General features: G+C 39.9%; 2 protein-coding genes across 2 annotated transcripts in view; one reads left to right on the plus strand and one right to left on the minus strand.

Moving 5' to 3' along the window:
• The window catches only part of spaca6 (sperm acrosome associated 6), a 43,108-nt gene that overhangs the window by 21,921 nt on the left and 1,291 nt on the right, over positions 1-19,896 (plus strand). Inside the window, exons 4-12 of the mRNA XM_029505295.1 lie at positions 118-141; positions 242-319; positions 840-943; positions 2,105-2,261; positions 2,905-3,085; positions 3,184-4,059; positions 5,595-5,737; positions 6,979-7,124; positions 7,229-7,303. Coding sequence (XP_029361155.1) covers positions 118-141; positions 242-319; positions 840-943; positions 2,105-2,261; positions 2,905-3,085; positions 3,184-3,247 — 608 coding nt within the window. The 3' untranslated portion in view covers positions 3,248-4,059; positions 5,595-5,737; positions 6,979-7,124; positions 7,229-7,303. The remainder of the gene's footprint in view (positions 1-117; positions 142-241; positions 320-839; positions 944-2,104; positions 2,262-2,904; positions 3,086-3,183; positions 4,060-5,594; positions 5,738-6,978; positions 7,125-7,228; positions 7,304-19,896) is intronic.
• Positions 13,257-15,323, minus strand: has1 (hyaluronan synthase 1). Its single transcript, XM_029505292.1, has 4 exons — positions 14,640-15,323; positions 14,283-14,508; positions 14,018-14,150; positions 13,257-13,932 (listed from the first exon to the last, which is right to left on the minus strand). The coding sequence occupies exons 1-4, from the start codon at positions 15,321-15,323 to the stop codon at positions 13,257-13,259; spliced, it is 1,719 nt and encodes a 572-aa protein (XP_029361152.1).

Raw genomic sequence — 19,896 nt, forward strand, 5'->3', positions numbered from 1 at the left:
CCAAAACTGTAGTAAATAAAGGCAGCAGTCGTCTTAATGTGACTTATGGATGTTGGTGTTAAATCAAGTCATCTGGGCATTTGGTAATCTAAGTTAACTGTATTTTGATTGTTTCAGAATCTGGATGTTTCCCTCCATGCGGTTAGTGGCATTATTTTATGTATCTTTTTTTTGTTGTTGTTGTCATTATCAGAAACATTCATCTTAATGTACCATATTATCACTTCACTGCTTCCATCAGGATTTCAGGGTGCAGATTCAGTCTACAACTGTATTAGCTGCAAATATGACTCCTGTGGATTCCCTCTCGACTGTCCAAGTGAGTATTGATAACAATCCAACCCACATATTGGATTACTGACACTGTTACATCACAATTTTCATGTAGAAAAAAAAGATGTACTAATCCAGACTTGACACATCCTTACGTAACTATATTTTCACCTCCATAAGAATTCACGCTTGATCCCTGAAATGCTCCTCTTTTGATCCTTCAAATGCTCTTAGCACAAAGTCAGGATTTCAAAATGAGTCTTAGGCAAGGTTTTATTTCCACACATTATATCTTTTGCACAGAGCCCCCAAGGTACTCTTTAAGTCCTTGACTTCTTTATGTAAGGTGACAGTTGACTCCCACACACGACGGTATTCCTATCAACCCTGTAAAGCACAGCCACTGTTTAGCATATCATCACTTTTACTCCACTCCTCAGAGACTGGGCTTAAGTATTATCATTATGGAGGGTTCAGACTGAAAGAGCTGCCCCCTGTGAATGTTATCTGTACGTGTGTGTCTGCATGTGTTTCTGCTTGTGTGGGTGGCAATATGTTTATTTCAGTTAAAGAAATTAAAGTAATGGCGAACAGCAGGATCCAAATGTGGTGTGATGTGCCATTTCACCTACCAAACAACATTGAGATAATCTGGAGGTTCGCAGAAGAGGTATGCTCAGCATATGGTGAACCACTTGGGGTCAACTTTAATCAATATTTGGCGAAATAGGGATATTGACTTTCTTGCCTTGAGTTAGCGGAGAAGGTCGATACCAGACCAGATCGATACAGATTTACTCGACAAATATCTCATATTTGTCTGGTAAACAAGGAAGCTGGAGCCACAAGTTGATTATTGGTTGCACCGCAACAGCGGGACCAGTTCGGTAATCGTGGTAATTGCCATGTCCATGACTGACTGACTGGGTGATAGAGTTGAGTAATCATTTTTCTACCATTGGTCCACCAAATGCCATGGGCCATTTGTCTTTCAAAATGAATGGGCAACAACAGTTTGCGTTCACTATGTCTGCCATTTTCTGCTCAATTCTGTGATAACAGAAAGAAAAAAATGTAACTGACCTCCTCGATTTAATATCAAACACAGAAGCAACTGTTTGATATTAAGTTTAATCATTCTGTCGATAAAACTTAAGTTTATGGGATGCGTTGGCTCTCTGAGTTTAGTAAAATGTTCAAATGCAGAAAATGAAGCGGTGTACAGCATGCTTATTGAAATGCAACCACAAGGGGTACCAAGTGGATTCGCTAGTATCATGGAATAGCTCCCAATTGGTTAACAAGCCAGCTGTGCTGGTAGCGCAGGTCTTTAAAGTGACCCTGGTAAGCCAGCTGTCAAATAACCAGTCCAAAAACTCCCATACTCCACCCAGTGTGAGCTGGGATTGGCGCCGGCATTCCCCTCAACCTGGAAACAGATCAGCGGTAAATGAGTAAGTGAAAAAATCTCTGAATATTCAGAGATCTTGCTTCATGCTTACTGATGCAATTACTACAAAACCTTCAAATTCTAATTGTATCTCTGAAAGATTTCACTTGGTAACTGTGAACGTAAGATCAGCTGCTGAGTGCATTTTGTTTCCCTTTCAAAAAAGTCTGGCTGGTCACAGGAAGAGAGAAATAATAAATGTATTATTTCTGTCCTGTCACTTACATTGCATTTTTGGAAGGAAAATATATATATATATATATATTTTACAATGCTGCATATCTTTTCAAGTTATATTAAATCTGTAATTCCATTACATATAAGGATAAACTATCCTTGTGCTCGGTACATGTAAGCTGTATTTCATATTTATTGATACAGGTGAAGACTGAGGAGGTGGATCAGTTTGAAAAAGTGACTGCAGGGGTAGACAGACTGTATTCTATCCGTTCAACCAGTTTGCAGCATCAGGGCACCTACCAGTGTGAGATATACTCAGACCAACGCTCCATTGTCAGACTATACTACTATCTTGCAGGTAACAAGATGCAACACTTTTGAGAAAAGGAATTGGACATTGTGATTAAAAGCTGGGTTTCTGTTTGTCATCTAAGTGAAGCTAAAGCTGCTGTATGCAAATTGTTGTTTTAAACATTAAAATGAATTCAGGTTAGTGAAGTAGAATATGTTTTCTATTTGTCAATATTGCGTTTTATTCATCTCATTAGGTGTAACGTGTCCTCAAATAACAGATAAAGATTCATTCATCTTGATAGTTGAAAGTTGAAAATGAAAAGTAATTTAAAGACACTCATGTCAAAGTAGAGGCAAAGTACAGAGTTTTCTGTCTGTATTAAATGTGTATTAAAAGAATTCAGATTTTCTTAGGAAATATTTAAGTGTGTTGAAACATATTGGGCTAAATGGCTTTAAAACGTAAAATAACTAGAGAGACATGGATCTGTTCATCTGAATATTGTATACGTGCAAAAGTGTACACAAGCTGTCATGATTAGTTTACTTACACCAAGGACACACCTTTGTGTTTCGTTTGGCATCCGTAGTCTTTTCTACAACATTTTCACATTGTTTCATGTCCTCCAGTTCCTACTCCATCATTTATTGTTTTATACAAGATCATTTTCTGCCCTACATTCTTTCTCGTCATCTCTTTCTTTAAGTGACCCCCCAGGTTGTGGCAGGCCACACAGAGCTGCAGGAGATATTCGACCTGTCTCTTCTCCCAGGAGGGCAGTTACTCCCTGAGCCTAGTGGTCCTCCCCGCCTCCCCCTCCTCCCCTCACCCCTCCTTCTCACAGCCTGTTTAACTGCGCTGCTGCTGCTGCTCTTTCTCACCCTAAAGTAAAACAAAAATGTCATTTTCACAATATGAAACATAGGTGGCATAGAAACCTATAGACGAAATGTGCGAATTTCATTTCATTGGTTTTTTTTTTCAGGGTTCTGTGGTGGCTGACAGATCCTCCTGAACAAGCAGATGGCGATGAAAATGTGGGGGTTTAAGAGTTAAAGTCACATGTACTGCAATAAAAGCAACTCAACAGACCTCTGGTCCTCCTGACTGTGTTACGTCATGGTTTGAAGAAAATCTGTGTCTGACACCTTCCTCCACAAGAGGGCAGGATGTACATCTCAGTGGAGCACCAACTTCATTCTCATTTTTGACACTTCATTTATGGAAAATTGGAGAGTATCAACTGCCGCCAGTTGCTTGTTTGTTTGTTTTTATCCTGATTGATGTAAATCCCAAACAACAACAACAACATGTTCAAGTCTATTTTTTCTTTTTACTTTACAAATTTCATCTGTGATTACATATACACATACAAAAGCGTATGATGCACCTTTGTAGAGCCATTTGCCAACAGACTATATAGTGAGTATTGAAAGCAAGCTCCACTTCAGCCACTTAAAACAAAGTCTCTTCAAATGTTGTTTGGTCATAAAGATAATGGAACTCTCTAAAAGTCACCTTTCTGAAAAATAAATACTTAAAGCACATATTGTTCATAAAAATTCTGTATATTTATCCACATAACTTCTACATTTTGCCATTTTAACATTGTGCTATAAAACTTTTACTTTGAATAGTAATGCACATTAGATGCTGCATGATACTTGTGGTGGTAACAAAATATGAAAACATGTATTCTGACAGAGAGCGATGCAGACGCATCATTGTGCCCCATTTCTTTCTTACAACAGTGAAAAGGATGAGAGTGAATGGGAATCCAGGTTTCACGACTGAAGGCAGAGCTGTGATGAGAAGGAAGTTATGAGAGGAGGTTGAGGAAGACCTGGATGAAGCGTAGCAGGTAATGGACTCGGACAGCTGTGTTTGGAAGTTTGAAAAATGTATTTTAAAGAAGAAAGTAGAAAGTAAGTTCCACAGTCAAAATACATATGAGATTTTTTCTTTTTAAAAGAAACTTTCTTTATTCTGATTAACTGTGAAAGGAAACAGCTGGCTGCAAATGCTCAATCCATCAGGCGACCACCAGGAGGCAGAAATTCTCAGAAACTACTCCTTGTGATCTAAATCACATGAAAATGTCATTCCAGGCATGGTAAAATACAGTCAGGATAAATTTACATTAAACTTTCCAGTTAGTTTTAGAAGCCAGTGTATCTGGTTGCTAAAACAAAAAAAGACAGTATCCTCAAAAACTGTTCTGAATCACATCTGTATATGAGGAAGTGCACTGCAGTCATGCTGTATATTAACCAATACATAAACACTGCTAAGATGAACACAAAGGTGAATGGCTCACTCAGAGTCCTCGGATGTCACAGTTTGCCTTTGTGCACTCATGAATAATATGTGGCAGAAGTTATTGCATAAGAGAGCCCACTTACCCTGTTGCACCCTGATCATGATAACCTAGAAACACCACCCAGGGTTGGAAAACGGCAGGAATCATTGGTGTTTACGTTTTTTGTTTGGGTTTCGTTTTTGTTTTTTCTTGTTTGTTTTTTTTTTTCCTTTTCTTTTTCCTGAGGTGATACAAAAAGGAAATAATGGCTCTTTTGTCTAATTACTCTGGGTCAATATGAATTTCACTAAATCATTCTGTCACATCAGATGCAGGCACTCCACAGTCTTTGGCGCCAGTGAAATGCAAAAACAACCAGCTTTTTTCTGTCAGGAAAGGTCAGATAGATGTGAGTATTTGTTGGTCATATTACGTGTGCGTCCTAATGCAACAGTGAAGCATTCACACCTGTTGAAGATCCTCTTTTGCAAATGACTCTCCTTATGAGTGTCTTTGCTGAGTCTGCAATGTCTGCGTTCACAACAGCAGTTAAACATGAACAACGGCAGCTCCTGCCTCGAGCCTGACATACTGAATCTTGCAAAAAGGGCTCAGATCAGTTTATGCAACAGCTCAAGTTTGTAGTGATGTTTACTCAGATATTTTTATAAAACCTTTCAAATAAACAAGCAAGGTTGCTCAGGTGTAGTAAAGAGAAAAATAAGACTGTGAATAACTGGCACAATCCTCTCCAAGGTCATCAAACATGTCCCTATGTCATTGATAATTTCCAAATTGTGCCATGAAATTATCAGTTTGCTGTGTTCAAACTGTTTCTCATCAGTCTGCTGCTCTTTGGAGCTGCAGAGTAAAAATTAGTTTCAGCTGGCCATCACAGGGGGCATAGCTGGTCAACACACAGTAAGTCCATAAAGAAAGAAGAAAACGGTGTGTGTCTGAAGTTGGTACACTTTGATACTCAGTTAATTAGACTCACAGAAGAACACAGTCATCTTACTAACAATTATTGCTGTACAAAGTCTTATTTCTTTCCTTTCAGATAAGAACCTCCTGTTTTTTTTGTTTTTTTTTTTCAGATACTTGCACAGCAGTGGACTGAAACCGTGGTTGGAGGTTCCAGGCACAAGAAGGAGTCATTTAGCAGCTCAGGCACAGGCTGCGCTCATGGGCATCACCCCGCACTAATACGAGCCTTTTCCAAGAAACTCCAGCCCTCATTGTTAGTGAGCAAGCAACTCTCATCTAATATCGAGAACACATAATGTCAAAGGCTTTTAGTGAAGACTACAATACCACAGAGGGATAATTCAAAACAATGTTGACATTAGTCCAGCTCTGCTCATGGAACAATTCATTTGACCCTTAAGCTTTTCAGCCTAAATTATTCACATTTAAATGTGTTGAGTCAAAGGTAACAGCAACCACTCCACTCAATCACTTAACATTTCAGTTTTACACTAAATGCCAGAAATGTGTTAGCATAAAGAGGTTTTACAGACAAACCTGGACTGGTGACAGCAGTCTAAACATCTCAATCTCAAGTAGTGCATTGTATAATTACGATCAGCTTGAGCTTGGATCACGTATTTCCACTGACTGCCACTTAACGCTGGGAAATAATATGTCACTTTCACCAAAGTCATTACAATTAGCTCCATAGCCAACCGCTGCAACATATTCACAAGTTCAAGGTCGCTCTGTGTTCAGGAAAATATTTATTGGACTTAAAAAATTACTTTGTTGTATACACTATAGTATATATAGTTTTAGAATTTAATGGTAGTAACATTTTGAGACAGAATTTGAGGAAGTGGACAGAGCACTACAGTGAAGGTACTGAGGTTCTCTCCTGAAGGAAAAAGGTTTGAATACTTTCCACTTTTCTGAACCCAGCTTTCCATTTTTCTTCACATAACTGTCACAGCTGCATAGCAATGCATTCATTCATTTTCTGGCTGCCACATCCACCTCCGCATTTGTTCCCAAATTCCTAATCAGCACTTAGTATTTACGCCACCACGGTGTCATGCCCTTATCTATTGTTTTCCTCTTGCCTGCATTACTTTTTTTTACTTTCTGCCTGCTTTATATGGCTGCTCAGTACTGATCACTGCCCATGTTTGGACCGTGGAACTGCTCTTATAGCAGATTTCTGAAGGTTTCCAAAGGTTTCTCGTTGACATTGACAGCCTGGGCCCAAACATTGGCCTGGCTTGCCTCTTCAGATGGTGCACCCTCTGCCTCAACCTCAGTCAGTCTCATGCGTCACTTACACTGTGACACATAACCGCTCATGAAATTGTTCATTAAACATTTCTTTTTAACAATTATTTAGCAGTAGTTTTTGTTGTTGTTGTTTCATGTTTTTGTGGTCTTATGTTGTTTTTTGTGTGTGTTTTCTTTAACAATTATGCAGTTTGTTGACATCAACTTCTTCAAAAATGTCTACGATAAAAACAGGCTTACGGATGCAAGAATTACTTTTGTGCATCTGTACTGCTGATAGAGATGGAGCCAGGTGGCAATGAGGGTTTAGTTTTGCTTTCGAGTTAAGCTTTCTCCTCAGATATCAAGTTAGAGGGCTGATTGCCAACAAGACCTCTTCCGTGAGTACACAGAAGTCTACTTGGAGCCAAGTGAACTCAAAAAACTCAATTGGTTTTGCTGAGATGATGTGAATAAAAAGCAAGGTTCTATATCACTTTCATAGGATCAGTGACGGGAAATGATGAGGTGACTTGCTGTACCAAAGAAGTTTGGGACCAGTTTGCTGACAAAGAGAGAGGTGAGGCTATTATCTAAACTGACCTATTGATAAACACAAAACTGACAGACAATCACATGAACATGACAGGATGTTATTACAGCAAAGGAAGGGGGCGAAGGTTCTCCTGTAGTGTTAAAGGAAAAGTGTGTATTTCTGACATGTTCTGTATTTAACTTAATATCCTGAGACACACAATCATATTTGGAGTAGATTTAACTTTTCCCTGCTGCGTTCATCAGAGCACAATATGATATATGGAATCAAGTAACTCAAGCAAATATAGATATATATATAGATATATATGGATGTTATGATAACATGGTACATTATTGCTTCATAACTTAATGACATTTATTTAAATGTGCATGTGTGTACGTGGCAATTCACATACAATACCGCAATTCTTCAACGTGTGCACCAAGATATTGGAGATCTTCTATCAGTCGGTGTGTCTTTTCAATCTGATTACTTGCTGCATTCAGTATTTACTCTCCGTAGGGTCAGATGGACACCAGTTTGTGGAAATTATCCAATACACTGTCTGGCACATTTCTGGCAACCCTTAAATCATGTTGCTCCAGAGGGGCATCACCTTGGGACCTGTGATATAGTTTCACAATATTTCACCTTCATGTGGCCCTGTAACATCATGTCTCAGGAACATTTTCTCATGTCCTGTACTCGCAAACTATAATGAACAACAACCACGCACATAGCACGCAGGCTCTTTCTGATCTTCATCAACAGGTTGTTGTTTTTCTTATTTCATTCTTATTCTTACTTCAGAATTAAAAAACAAAGCACTATAATACAGTAAACAACAAAAGCGTGCTGTAGTATTTCTCCTCCGACTTACATTGTACTTAGATAAAGGCGGTGCTGGGATTTTTCCTTGACTTCACATTTGTTTTCTCTCTCTGAGCCTCAGAATCGATGATTAAAAACTTGAGCTTGAGCTCCAGAACATTTTAACATAATATTTAAAACAAGAACGTAGAATATAAGGTTTGAAATGAAAGCAAGACTGAATATGGCACATTCTCTTAGTTCTGAGTGTGTGTGTGGCAGAAGCGCAGTGAGGCCAGAGTGGGATCTGCAAGCTTTATAAAGCACTTTTTGCGCATCTAAATATAAGTCAGACATGACTCAACACTGAACTTGTCATTTAACGGGCAGATTACTTGTATTTTTTCCACACGTTTATCCAGTTGCCAAGGCAAACATTTAGTAGGAAATGTGAACTGGAGCATTGTGAAATAGTATCTAATGATCTTTGGTGAATTACCCCATGTTACAGAAACATTTTGGGCTCTATGTTGTCAGTCTTTCATACGTTTTCTTGGAACCTACCTACCTCCCAATAGCTAAATGAGTAATAAACAAGAGAAAGGAGTGCCCATAAGGTTAAAGGCATCTTTCAGGACAGACCTCAAGAAAGAGTTCCTTAAGAGACTCAAAAGTATGACAGGCTCATAAATCTTTCTTTTCTCTCAACAATTATGTATATAAGGCGTTATTCTGTTTTTCTGTAACTTTGAACTGTTTGAGGCTTTCATCCATGTTTATAACGCTGTGCACACCCATCGGCATTGTGTACACCCATCACAACACAAAAAGCAATTATGGTGTACTTATTGGCTTGTTTAGTTGCAATTTATCACGATTTGAGCACACTTCAATCAACTGGTCCATGGTTAGAAAATACCATGAGTCATGAGTCAAATGGCCACAACCTTGTTTTACCTCCGCTGACCAATGTCAAATATGTGAGACAAAGTTGGTCTCCATGCTTCAGGTGTGTAATGTCACACACACAGGCATAAATGATGTTTTGTTGATGGCAGTTATTGCCCCATTCTTTTTTGGCACTGACTGCTCCATACAATGACTTCAAAAACTTTGGGAGAGCTTGTGGGCTCTGATTGCTCTCTGGTGGTATGCAGCATCATACTATGTGATTTTGTGTAAGTTCCAGTAAATGTTGGCTGCTCCATCAGTATGAGTGTGTATCCTGCAGCTGACCATGAGCTTGTCAGATAAAAGCCGCCTCTGCAGACTGGGTTAACACCCTTAGCTTCTCTTGTCCAAATAGTGTGGGCCAAAAATAACAATATGATCTTATGGAAATCCCTCTTCATCTGCAGACCCATTTTGAGAGTAAAAGGGTTAGGGTTAGGTTGAAGCTAATTGAAGCCATTAATTTAAAGTATAGGGATTAGTAATGGCAAACTAAAGTCACACTGTCAAAACAAATTTGCTAAAGATTGTGTTGTTATGTTGAGCAAAAATACATAATGATAATATATTAAAAGCACTGTAGTGATGTTTATAGAACTGATTTCCTCCACTACATTGACAAATGAACAGTGCTCACCCAGTGACGTCATGATGATGGAAGCAATCATAATCACTGTGGCACTGTTCTTATGTTGCGTTTACTTCCGCTGGGACTTTAGTCATCCAAGACAAATTCTCACGTTGATAAAGACCAAAAATAATTAAGTGTGAGAGGTGACACAACACTTTGTGGCACACTCTTCTGTTTTCCATTTGCATCAGAGGAACATGTGCCAGATGAAACTGTACCTCCCTCCTGATAACAGGGAGGGGAGGCCCAGACAGGGTGGAGGAAAGTGAGTTAATTGAAAACAGACATGAGAGGAAGTGATGTTTGGCTTTGTAAGGCTTTTGGCTTGTTCCACTGTTTTATCTCCTTTCCTTGACTCATTCAGCTTCTGTAGCTGAACACAAACTGATTTCTTGAGACCCTTGCAGGATGTTTTACAGTTTAGGAGAATATCCATCGTAGAGATGATTAGAAACCAAGCACTAGCTATCAGCCTGAAATCTAATGAGTAATGTCATGGCCTCCCTTGAGAAAATGCAGATACTTTTACTCATGTAGGAAAATATCCTTGTCTGCCAAACAATAGTTGCTTCAGCCACCACAAGACATACTGACTCACTGACTATGTGGTATATAGTCAGGCGATGGTGTATGCTGTAGGGTATCACAATTGTTTCCTGATGTTGCCAGCGGTTTGTGCAGATGTGTAGTCTTCGTCTAATGTTGTAACCTCCTTGAGCTGAATCGGTGAGAGTGGACAGTGTGACTGTCTGAGATGAGGATTATATCCTAAAAAGGTTCTTGTCTGGCTTCCATCAGTTGTACTCCAGAGAAACATGTCCAGAAAGGGTTGACATCTGATAAACAGACAAGCAAAAGACTATTCTGAGATCTTTTATTTATGCAAAAGTACCAGTACAACACAAAATTCACTCCCTCACAATTCTCTCATTTGAATCAATGTGTCAGCAAGCTAGTTAACACCACTTAGTGTGTGATGTGTGATGGTAGAACAGGTAGCTGACGAACCAGATGTGTATATTAATGTATATATGTGATTTTAGAGCTGAAGTTGCTGCGAGGGAAGGTAGTAACTATACATGTGATAATGGTTCAGTGGTAGTAAAGCAGTAATTCATCATCTGCTGAAGTTTTACCTGCTATCTTGGCATTTTTCTCTTTTCTTTTTAAGCATTATTTCAGTTGTTCTTCGTATTCTAATGACTTAATTGAGCTTTTCTAGTGAACTACGGCAAAACGTACAGTCTTTAATGTGCGGGTGTGTCTGTTTATGGATTTCTGTATGATTTTGTATCAGTGATCATATTTCGGCACATTTACCTTCACTGGTAATTTTGTCCTTATTTTGAGTTGCATCTGGATATAAAAGAAAATGACATAAAATTTCCACTGGAAACTGTCCTCATACACACCTTACATCAGAATGTGTAGCGCCATCATCCACACCCTTGGCGATGATGCAACCACCAAGGTGAGCTTTATGTCTATAATAATGCTCTTTGGGTGTTGAACTGTGTACTCAACTTGAAGAGGAAACTCTGAGGTCTTTAAATCCGAGAGTCTTAATGGGGGTGTAGTGGTTCATGCAGTTGCCCCACAACAAGAAGGTGGCAGGTTCAGTTCCCAGGCCTGGAGCCTTTCTGTGTGGAATTTGTATGTTCTTCCCTTGCTTGCGTGGGTTTCCCGCGGGCACTCTGGTTTCCTCCCTCTGTCCAAAGACATCATGTTTGGGTTAAATGGCGACTCTAAATTGTCTGTAGGTCTGAGTGTGAGTGTGAGTGGTTGTTGGTCTCTGTGTGTCTCTGTGTGTTGGCCCTGTGATGGGCTGGTGACCTGTCCAGGGTGAACCCCACCCTCGCTCAGTGTGAGCTGGGATTGGCTCCGGCTCCCTACAACACAGATAAGTGATGAATGAATGAGTCTTAGTCATTTTTGAATTTTGTTTCTAGGATATTTTATTGTAACATGGAAAATATTTATGAAAGGAATGGTGAATGAAGTGATTGGGAAAAAATGAAGAGTAATGTTATCTCTCCCTAAATCAAATTTTAATTATTGGTGCTGTTCTATGTGAGAAATGACAACAAAACCTTGTGAGCCGTAAATGCCTTAAACAATCCACAAATGTTCAAATGTTCATTTTGATACAAATGAAAAGTTATAATTTGACCTTTACATTTATTTAGTGGCCAGAGATGTGCAATTATAGCCTTCAGCTCATTCATTAAGCGAGGAGAAGTTTATTCATATGCTATTTGCTTTCTGTGAGGCTGTAACATATGAGCAAAGAAGATCTTTTTACAGAAACAGAGCTTTCAACAACACAGAGGACTTTAATTTTCACAATCCCATACTTCCTGATTAAAATTAAACTTGGCCTGTAAGGCACAGTCAGGCGGAACGCTGCAAATCATTGGAAAGAGTTTGAATTAGCTGTAAATGTAGTGTGGAGCTACCCCACCACCAAACTGTCATCCAGATGTGAGCAACCACCTAATGTACAGGAGAAGGATGCCTCATTTGAGCTAATGGTATGTTTTCCTTGGACCTTGTACCTGTTTTACATAACGGTGTATCTTTCTTTGCAATAGAACTGATTTATTGTGCTATTTGCTGTCACCACTGCAAACCAGCTGATTTTAAACAACAGAAAACAGAACTGTGCATGTAGGAAAAATATTTTATTTCTCACCTTTTCCCAACCCAAGCTCCCAAAACCATCAATTTGTTCACATTTTCAGACAATTTATAACATGCATATACAAAATATATACAATACTGACAAATGTTGTCCATTTTCCTCTGTAATACAAAATTACACAAAGTGCATTTGACCAAGTGCACCCATACTTCACATATCAAGAGTCGGTATACGGCAGCTAAATTATTTAATGAAATATCTGTCCCTGTGAGTGTCTTCAACTTTGGTCCTCAGCCAAAGTGTCAATATCATTGTCCAGTTTTTGAGGTATGGCATTTTTTTTTTCCTTTTGCCAAATTGGATGTTTTACTAACAGCACAACAACATAACTGCTACACTGCAGAAAGTGCTCGCCAGGATCCAGTGCAATAACTATAACAGCGCTGACGTAACGGTGACTAAACTGATGGAGATATGGCCGGAATATTTTTAAAATACACCAAATCAGATTCCTTATTGACACCCTTCAAAACAAGAATGTTCGCTAAATAGCAGTTCTCCCATCTTAATATATCACAAATAAATATCTGATTGAAGGCTGTCTCTTCCATCAACATCTGACAGAGAGAAACCTGAGAAGTGCATGAGCCCAAAGCTCTCAGTACAGTTTCACTTGAATGTGCAACAACATCTCCTAAAACAAATATGAGTCCTTATATATTAGTGATAATTTTGCCCTAGTTCAAAGATGCTTTGGTAATATTGACGCTATTAGTTTCATCCCAGTTACCAATATTCCTTTTTTTCTTACAGTTTTGTGGCTGCATTAGACATGCCTGTCCATCAGTTACAAATATCTGAAACAAAATAAATTAATAAAATCTAACTTATAAAATAAAGTGAAAAATACATTTCGAATAAATCAACTTCTACCTCTTGGTTCTTCACTGGTCGTGTCTGACCTACACAGTCACCGTATATTTTTGGGACCGTTTCCTACATAACCTGCGGAACCAAGCCCAGTAGAGGAATATCATTAGCAGCCAGTAGCATATATAGGCTACACATCCAAACACAAGGAACTTAGTTTCCATTATCTTGGCTGGAGTCGACCAGTCCAGTTGACTCTCCCTGTATATTGTGTACCCAAGCCCACTTAATAAGATGGCTGCCCACACTGACAGAGGGAGAAGGGGGATGTAGTTCCCTACAATCTTACGCCTGCCTGATGTTCCCCAGCTGCTTTTGTTCATGGTGATAATAGCGAAATACTTTGCAGGCAGCAGGCTGGTCATGTACAGGACTGAATAGAGTGACATGAACACCATCACCATGCTCTGGCGCAGGAGGCAAGCGTAAGCCGCTTTCACCAAGCCAATCAGCTGGATGCAGCACAGAACCCAAAGGATGTCCCACAGCGTGCCAATCCAAAACAGCTGGATGATGGTGGCGGTGACAAAGAAAGGGAATACACCTGAGATGATGGACTCGTACGTCATCCAGAGATGATGTTTGTGCCACCACATTGCATTGTAGAGCCACTCACGGAAGTAAGATTTTGTCCAGCGAGTCTGCTGGTTGAGCCAGCGCAGAAACTGGGCCGGCGTCTCTGTGTAGCATTTGGAGCGCGCTGTGTATCTGAGGAAAATGACAAGAAAAGAGGACCTTTGTAATATCACCTGAAGTTTTTTTGGCTATCTGTGTTATTTCAGAGGGTTCTTACTTGGTAGCGTAGCCCATGCTCAGCATTCGGTTGGTGAGATGTCTGTCGTCGCCAAATGTGCAGTGAGTTCCTAGAAACTTCTGATTGTACCAAGACTCCAAAAACTGCTGGAGTATATCATTCCTGTACAGACCTTCATGGAGCCATTCAAGGAATCATAAACAGAGAAGAAATATTAGTTACAGTGGATTACTACAGTACACTAAGGGTGACTATCACTACTTCTTTGACCGACTTGTGCACAGAGAAAATCCCTTTTCCTTACCCAGAGGCCCACTTATGCAGGACACACAGTTGAAGAAGGACTGGCAGGATCTTTCGATGTTGAAAGCCATCCAATACCTCAGACTGCTCATGAAGCTGATGTATGAGTCTTTCAAGTTGAGGATCATCACATCTCCTCCAACAGCCCCATACTTGGGGTTGCTCTCAAGCACCTTACACAGTTCCACTGTGGCCAGAGGATCCAGCTTAGTGTCCGAGTCGCACACCTGGGGAAGGAGAAAGAGATTCATGTTGTTAAAATTGTGTGACAATGTCTTTTTTTTTTTGTATGTTTTTTTAAGTAGTGTTAGCTGAAGAAATATTTTTGGAGGATAAATAAAAAAATTGGAAGAGTTACCTGTATGTAGTCAACTGATGATCCAAGCGCTCTAAACGCTGTGTACATCACCTCCCGCTTGCCGCCCCATTTCTGCATGATGCACACACACCTCTTGCTCTGGATCAAGTGCTCTACCTCTTTTTGCTGCGGGTCCTCGAACATAACATAATCCGCATCGTCCCCTGCGGCTGTTTCCACATCCCCCTGGGCCTTGGTGGGGTCCCATGTATGGTAGTTGTTCTTCCACACATAACAGCCGGGATCTTGGTCCATAAACACCTCTTTGAACATGTCCATCATATACTGGTCATCATCTGAGTTCCCGTCTACCACCATGATGATGCGTAGCAGTTCGGGAGGATATTTCAGAGCCCTGATGGAGTTCAGACACTCCCTGAGATAGACAGGGTCCTCCTGGTAAGCTGATATAGTGAAGCCGATGGTTTTGGTAAATGTGCATGGTTCTGTGTTGGCTCTCATCCGCCGGTGTTCTATGAAGGCAAAGAAGCTCTGGACCAGCATGTGGAGAGAGAGGAGCAGTCCATAAAAGCCAAATGAGATGATTCCATACGCAGAGGTCACTAGTTGGAAACCTTTAACATAGGCCCAGACCATCACACCCAGAACCACCAGAGCAAAAAGAAAAGTCAAGATGGCACGGACTACTGAGCCCAGCTTCTTCAGTAAAGGTTTCAGCTCCATGGTGTTTCTTTACCTTAGACAAACAAAGAGACAACACATCTTAGCATTGCTTGTCCTTGTGTAAGGGATGTTTCCTACCAACACGCTGAAATGACGCTCATGGGAGTGTGGTTTTGAAAAGGGGTGTATTAAATGCAAATTGCTGTTTCATGTGGACTGTTGGAATACATGTTTAGAAGTTATACAAGTTGGAAAACTAATATAGCTCTCAGACATGTAAGTGCTTTTAGCTCCAGTGTTTTTATTTTTTACTAATGTACCAACTTCTGCCAACCAAAGAATGTGTATCACTAACAACTAAGTCGTATAATATAAACACATTTAACAGTTTAGGTGCCATTAGTTAGAATAGTTGACATAGTTGGTTCAAAGCAGGCGCAACGAAAGAAGATTGACCTGATTTTATTCATTTATTATGATGAATGAAATCATTTTTTATCCATGCTATATTATGATTTAAACAAACTTGAGTATATTTTTATCTTTAGCACTTTTTAATATTGCTGCTTAGCTTAGCCAACTGGCACTACCCCAGAAACAATAGGCTAAAAAAAATCTTTTGTCAAAAAAAAGTGAAAGGAACCTACAGTACAGGCCAAAAGTTTGGACACACCTTCTCATTCAAATGAATAGGAAAGTGTCTCCAAACGTTTGGCCTGTACTGTATACCATCTGAGTTTATCATATAAAAACATTAATAAGTAACATGAGAGTAAATAGGCTAAAAAAAGGAAAATAAGCATTTATGTCGCTGAAAGAAATCTTCAGCAGAAATCTGAAATTTGCTATCATTTAAGTTTGTATTTTTTTAAGCGTGATGATTCCACACAGAGCATTCCGTTTTCATTTAAATCGCATTATCATATAAGTTTATGACTGTTTTAACAATTTGTATTCACAAATTGAAAATAATGAAAATGTGTCTCTTTTTTGAATTTCATCTTTAACCCTACCTGATGAAACGTCCCCCCTTGCGGCGTCTCCTGTCGGACGTCCTGGCCTGCAGTTTGGTGCTTGTACAGTTCAGTGCGGTCCAGATGGAGCCATGTGCGCTCCTCCGTCTCTGGAGTTTTGTCTTTTACGCGCGCCCCGCTGACTCAGACGTGCGTCAGGAGGAAGGCGGTGGCAAATCAACGCGAGCAGGGAATACGGCTACTTATTTTGATTTGATTTTATTTTTTTCGTTTGCTATGGAGACCTCAAGTTTGTTACCTCCTCAAAAAAACTTGTTTCCCCAAGGATGACGTTCCCACACAGACAAAACAATGGGGAGCTACTCAACCCATTTGTTTAAATAGATTTTTCAGCGAGGACATATTATTTATTTTTGGTATTTACATTGCCCCGTCAAAAACCTGAATGGGACAAAGGATACTCAAATAATATGGACAAATGCTTTATTCAAAATAGTTATGGTAAGGTTAATGAATGTATAATGACAGATGAAATGCTGCTGAAGTGCATTACTCAGGCTCCCTCAATCAGATGTCCAATGGAAGGGGATGAATCCAGTTTTCACTATTTCAAAATGTGTCTGTTGATAAACCATATGTCCGTACCATAAACAAGGACTGCTATAGAACCTAAGTTATCCTAATACACTCAAAATTAACTCTATATTTTTTCCATTTTCTCGCAATTGTTTCCTCTAAAACGTTTGTTTGATCATTTTGGTAACACCTTATGTTATTCAACTCTGTTGGATATCTCTAACTCACCACCTGCAGCTTAGAGATATATTCTTTGTACACACAGTACCAGTGAAAAGTTTGGCCATATTTTCCCATTAAAATGAATATGAAAGTGTGTACAAACTTTTAGGCTGGGACCGGAAATTATTACAAATGTGCTCATTTCAGTAGTTGTAGTAGTAGAGAGACTGTCTTGGCAGAACAAATGAAGCTGTAGAACAGAATCTGAAGATATTCAGCAATCAGAAACCTCACAGGCTGCAGTGAAGCTAGTTGGAGGTTGCCCTCTGCTGGTTCCTATTTGAAGCACAAGCCCAGACAAAGTGAGGGTGGGTGGGTAGGCTGGGGGGGGCTGTGAAGCCTAGCAGAGGAACCAAAGCTGGTGTCTCAAATTAAAGTAAAAGTCTTGACCTTTGTTCTCGTTCTTTGCCACTAATCTCTGACTTCAAAAGACAAACACTGTCCAAAATGGTTGTGTGACTCTCCTCCATCGTCCCGAATTAAATGTGATTATCCCTGTAGAGTTTCTTTATGGGTCAATATGTTCCTGAGGGTCCACGCCCTTAGCCGCAGGAGCTGGCCTGAGCCATCAACACGCTTCAAGTCCGACTCAAATAGAAGCCACCAGGCAGCTGATGTCATGCACAGAGGCTGTGCCAGTGTTTAGGGGATGATGAAATGGCTTGCTTTACTGAATATGCTATTATACGTAGAGGTTTCCCCTTGAAATACGCATGTCTACTTTAATGTCATTATATGATGTTAACTGTTTTGGCAGGCACTTTGCTCCAAAGCAAGTTCCTTTCTGTGAGGGACATCAGTAAAGCTTCAGTGAAGTAGGAGGCTTTCGTGTCAGCATGAAGTCCCACCCGATTTGAGTAAATGTGGGAGAATGTGTATGAAAGTGCAGAAAAGTGCTCATTAGACATGTGTAGGGTTTGGGACGAGGGGGAGCTCTCAGGGGAGATAACTTTTCAACAGATTCTTGAAAATGGAGTGGATCTTCTGCTGATTAAATTCAGTAGCTTGTTCCACCATCAGGGAAGCAGACATTAGCCTGCATGTGTGTTGGCGGGAATAGCAATTCCAGATTGCATTCATTGGAGGAAGGCAGTGGCTAAGAAGGAACAGAAAGCTGTTTCTATGAGTCCAAGTAGATGGGTGCAGACCCAGAAGTTGTTGTGAAGGCTTTAAGGACTTGAATTTGATTGTGTTAACCCCAGGTAGCCAGCGTAGGTCGATGAGTAGTGGAGGAACATCTTCACCGTATGGGCTGATTGAAGATCAGCTTTCAGGATCATCTGTAAGGGTTTCTCTGGGCACAAAGGAAGGCCTGCTAAAACGCTAACTAAGGCCTGCACCAAGAGTTCTGTGGTGTCCTGATGTGGTGCTGTGGTACTCTGGTCCTCTGTAGTGTCAGATGAGACATCTTTTTTTTTTTTATGTGGTCATCAAATACGTTTCTTGCAGCATTAGTTAGGGTAAGTGATGAAGACACTCTTCTGATAATGACATCATACTAGAGAGTAATTGGGTAAGTTGACTTTGGAGTTTAGTCTTAGAGTTTTGGATGAAAGTTGGGCTCCTTCATCCATGCAGATATGTGAGAGAGACGAGAGGACCGATGGGTGGAAATCATAGGTATAGCTGGGTGTTTTCAGCTTAGCTGCAATATGAGAAGCCAAGTGAGCTGATAATTGGAGCGAGGGAGGTGGTGTAGATTGCAATACGCCTCAGAACTGATAATATTATTATTATCTTCTTGTTTATAAGTCCAGGAAGCACAGAATCCTGTTCATGTGCAGCATAATGAATGAATATGATAATATTATAGAATATGTACATTTATTCTTATTATTAGATATGGCACATTATTATATCATCATTTGTCAACTTGTTGGCTGTTTGCTTTGTTTTCCTTGTTTTTGGACTGATTTCGACTGATTCCAACTTGTGGCTGGTAAATGATTGACAGTCTGAGGTTTTGTAAATCTGTGTCCACATCAAGTACATGTTCCCTAAGGGCACTGCAGATGGACTCTTTCTTACCATAAAGCCGTAACCTATAAGTAGCTCCTGAATATGGTTTGTGGAATTCTGGAAGACTCAAAACATGGACATTTATGTTGCCAGAATCAACATCCTGTCCAAAGCAATGTTTTCAAAAAAATCAAAAAATGTGCAGCATGCAAAATGGTTTGTAGCGATCAGAGCAACTTTTTTTTTAATGTAGTGTCTCAGTTTTCAGAGACCTCATTAGGTCCCAGGCTTCATTCCACGGTTAAGCTTGGTGACTCACTCCTCTCCTCTCTGCCACACCCAGGCAACCAGAATCCACTTAAATCATTTTTGGGCTTTATAATGGAATATTTTCATATGGGCACCTGATTCTGTTTGATTTGCACTTGATGCTTTTTCACACAAAAGTTAAAGAGCAGTGGCCTGAGGACATTGTTCAGTCTGCAAAACATGTAATTTTCACCAAATAAAATGACATTTGCACTAAATACTGGATAAAGTTTTGAAGTATTGCAGAGAAAAAAAGTTTCTGAATAGTCAACTGGATAAATACTATATGTCACAATACTAAGTGACTGTGGAGGGTGGCCAGAGTGTGCAACATGTTTTTCAGTTCCAGCCCACAGAGAGCAGTGTAGCAGCACTTTTTTTGGCCTTGGTGATACGCATTTGAAATATCTAGTTTGTTCTTCAATGGTACCATGCTCTGCTGAGGTATCGTTGAGCAAGAAGTATGCCTGCCCATTCACTGTAAAGTCATTCTGAGTCAGAGTTTATATCCATGAGACAGCTTTTGCGTTCACATTCTTAGAAGCTTTTGATTTAGATTTACAGCCATGCTTACCAAAGTTTTGAATTATGCC

Source organism: Echeneis naucrates, chromosome 6 (genome assembly GCF_900963305.1).
Source record: "Echeneis naucrates chromosome 6, fEcheNa1.1, whole genome shotgun sequence".
Classification (NCBI taxonomy): Eukaryota; Metazoa; Chordata; class Actinopteri; order Carangiformes; family Echeneidae; genus Echeneis; species Echeneis naucrates.